Genomic DNA, 3,928 nt, shown 5'->3' with positions numbered 1-3,928 from the left:
TCACATCAGCCTCTGCCCCATTTTAAATAATGAACATCTTCCACACAATCAATAACATTATGTGCGCAAGCCTTCTGCAAACACAGAAAATATGGACATGTTTTACATAGCTTGCACATGAAACACATTTTTAGACCTTATCCTGCTTGCTTTAGACGGCCATTATAACAGGACAATATAAAGTGTCTATAGTCTAAGATGTCTGTGCCACCATGTAATGGATTAAACTTATTAGCAGTTTATAAATTTTAACGAGTGCAAAGTAAAACTGGAGATAAATGGTAAATACATTGAGAGGTACAGAATGTTATCACAACATTGTAATTACTTTAGGGCTCCCAAATGTCCATTTTTCAAGGACAATTTCTTTTTTACACCCAAAATTTTAACTCACAAGTGATTTTGCCATAACTTAAACTTCTGATTAACCCAAGTTAACAGGGTAGTTTGGAATATTGGAATATTTGGCATCAAAAGCAAAGTATGGGGAACAAATTTCAGGTTTCTTTCAAATAAATAGACCTAAAAGTTATTTGTCAACACATACAGGAAACACGCTGTCAGATTCTAAGGGCTAGATTTACTAAACGGCGGGTTTGAAAAAGAGATGTTGCCTATGGCAACCAATCAGATACTAGCTTTCATTTATTTAGTACATGCTACAAAATGACAGCTAGAATCTGATTGGTTGCTATAGGCAACATCTCCACTTTTCAAACCCTCAGTTTAGTAAATATACCCCTAAGTCTTCTGAGTGTTTCAGCTGAAAAATGTTTCATTTGTCCTGTAAAGGTGTAATCATGAGAGGATTTATAGTAACATTGAATGTCTTGTGTAGTGTGAATAAATTATCCACTTATAGCGTGTGGTTCAACATATACGAAGAAGGAGAAAACTATGGTTACATTTTATCTACACTTACGTACTTAATAAGGTGGCTTCATTGTAAAATTAATAAGCACAACATTACAAAAGGCTATTTAAACCTAATACCAATTTTAATATAGGGGAACCTCTTTCAATTTATTATCATTATATTAGGGACAATTGCAGGCAGCACTTTTTACCTATCAGCAGATAGAGTTGACAAAATGATCACTGCATTTTTCTGGCACCAGAAAGAAAGATGATATTTACTTAGAAGGAAGGTGATGGTATGTCTTAAATAAGGTCTATAGTATTTATGTGAAATGTACAGAAAACAGACAACGTAACATCAAAATACAACAGTGATTGTAAGCAACCTTGTAAACACATGACATCACACAAGAAGACATAATAATGAACCATACGTCCATTAAAGATCTTCATATATCTCCTCTTGTTCCTTAATTTCATTCATATTCAGAGTTTTGAAATCGGGATGAGCCTGGTTTTTGCCCCCGTAAACAAATTTGTGCCACGCTTTCTCCTGAATTCTCCTGAATTGTGAAACAAAGTTTTCATTAGTCACTAAATAAAGCAGAGGGTTAATGGCACTGTTCAAGCAGGCCAGCCCTCTGCTGACTTGATAAGATATATACACGTTCTTCAAAGCCTGGGTACACGTCCCTTGGAGCTGCCAACCCCTGGCAAACAAATTGAGGTTCCGAAACGTATAGTATGGGAAAAAACAGACAGCAAACAGTACCAGGAAGATAAAAATGAGTTTAATGCTCCTGGATTTCAGGTTTGTATCCACATTTTTGTTTTTTGTTAGGACGATAAGGACACAAGTATAGCAAGCCACTATTATGGCAAATGGTATACAGAACCCAGTTATTGTGATAGTCAGTGCATAGGGCTTGTAGGATCCTAGATTTTCATTGATAGTAGAATCATGGCAATATGTGCCATTTTTTATTGCATTTGTAAAGTGGAGGTTTGGTAGAATCTGAATAATAACCAATATCCACATGAGGATGCTGATGTAAAATGAGGAGCGTAGGTTTTGGAAGCGCCCCATCATTTTCATGGGGTGCACTATCCCCAAGTAACGCTGAACACTGATGCACGTGAGGAAGCTGATACTTGCATACATGTTGATGTGGAAAAGGAGACGAGCGAGGCGGCAAAAACCGTAGCCAAATATCCAGACGCCTTCTTTGAGGTAATAAGACACAAAGAATGGCAAGGTGACCACATACAGAAGGTCGGCAATGCCAAGGTTAAACATAAATACGTTCAAAGAGGTCCATTTTTTCCAGTTCACGTACAAATTCCACAGGCCGAACCCATTGCCCAATAATCCAATGATAAAGACTATCATGTAAACTGAAGATAAGTAGCGAAAGGTAAAATTCTTGTTTACATTGCATTGGGAGCTGACGTTGAAATTGCCAGTAGTTATAGCTGACTCAAAGAAATCCTCTTCCATTATTCTTCGCCTTCAGGAAACAGGCTGACTTCTGACTCTAATGATGATGCCTTATTGCACTTTCATCTGACTGCAGTTCTGTGTAGAGATACCAAGAAGAGTGCAGAATATAACTCCAGGGTACATGTGTTGGCTGCAGTCATATGCATGTTGCTGGTAGAGCAGACTGTGCAGTGACTGCAGCTCCGTGTCACACTGTAGGCTTGTGCAGCTCCTCCCACTGCTGAACTCCCTGGTAATTACCAGTAAACTCATATCTGTGTTATTCTCTTATGGGTGTCACCAACTACTAACACTGTGTAGCCTGCTGAAGTTTGGGATAAGCTGTTTCTCATTCCTATTACATGGTTTGCAAAAATACATTCGTAAAAATTAAACCACTTACCCTGCAAACATATATGTTACATATAAAGGGCTTCTGTACAGGTCATGGATCTCTGAGTGACTTTAAACACCTGTAATAATTGGTGCAGTGTTATTCCTTATAATACAAATTTTTCTAATGAACACCGAATTAATGCCATCTGAACTAATTGTTTATAGAGATATTATTTACAGGAGTTTATACATATATTAGCATCACGTTTAGCATACTAAATATTCCAACTCAATAAATAATAACCCACAATAAAAAATATATGGCAAGATTTGCAGCAGAAATAGAGGAATTGTATGTAGGTTAGTATTAAAAAGCAGGGAGATATCCAAGGACAGTTCTTTAAAACCTAGCAGTTAGGCGACTATAGAAGAACTATTTGTAGTCTAGTGTGTTTTCGACAAGTTAATAACTGTTGTTACCAGCTGCAGATCTGTTTCCGTTGTGACTTGTCACCTGTGTCCTGTTATGCCTTTGATCATCATAACAGAAAGAAGTTGATAGCGTTGCAGCATTTCACAAGCTGAAAAAAACTGAGGACATTTTTGAAATCTTGAGCGCAGGTAACTGTACAGAAGAAATGTAGTTCCAGGGGTCTCCTTTGGGGCTTCAATGTGCATGTGTTACTGCCCCATACACCCATGCTTTTTCCGATATCTGCTTTGTTTAGAGTGTGGACTCAGGACATAAGTGGACACGCAGTGAACAAAGTATATTTTTGGTGACCTTCTGGCCGCGTTTACCAGGCTTACAGTGTTTAGACAGCCCTGTATGTACATATACACATATCCTTCATACACATATGTATTGTATATATCCACATTTATTGTACATATACAATCATATCATACACATTCATATATCCTTTATACACATACCTATTGTATGTATAGCAATATTGTCAATACAGACACAATCCTTCGTATACATATATGGATTTAACATATGCACACACATATCATGCAAATTCATATACCGTTATATACATCTGTGTTGTACAGAAACACTTATCTTTCATATACAGTACATACGTATTCTACATATATGCCCCTATTGTACATCACACATATCCTTCATATCGATACAGATTGTACAAATACACACATAGCAAACATATACACATACTTTATTCCAGCAGTAAATATGTTACTGAATGGTAAATAGCAAAAGAATGTTGCTATGTGTGAAATGTTGTC

At 36.9% G+C, this 3,928-nt stretch overlaps 1 protein-coding gene across 1 annotated transcript; it reads right to left on the bottom strand.

Annotated features, from left to right (window-relative positions):
• Nucleotides 1-398: 398 nt before the first annotated feature.
• Nucleotides 399-2,563, bottom strand: LOC142160390 (P2Y purinoceptor 1-like). Its single transcript, XM_075215296.1, has one exon. It carries the CDS (start codon nucleotides 2,354-2,356, stop codon nucleotides 1,298-1,300), a length of 1,059 nt encoding a protein of 352 aa, XP_075071397.1. The 5' UTR covers nucleotides 2,357-2,563; the 3' UTR covers nucleotides 399-1,297.
• Between the last annotated feature and the right edge of the window lie 1,365 nt (nucleotides 2,564-3,928).

This window comes from Mixophyes fleayi, chromosome 6 (genome assembly GCF_038048845.1).
Source record: "Mixophyes fleayi isolate aMixFle1 chromosome 6, aMixFle1.hap1, whole genome shotgun sequence".
Lineage (NCBI taxonomy): Eukaryota > Metazoa > Chordata > Amphibia > Anura > Limnodynastidae > Mixophyes > Mixophyes fleayi.
The sequence above is the reverse complement of the archived record's forward strand: the minus strand, read 5'-3'. Positions and strand labels throughout refer to the sequence as shown.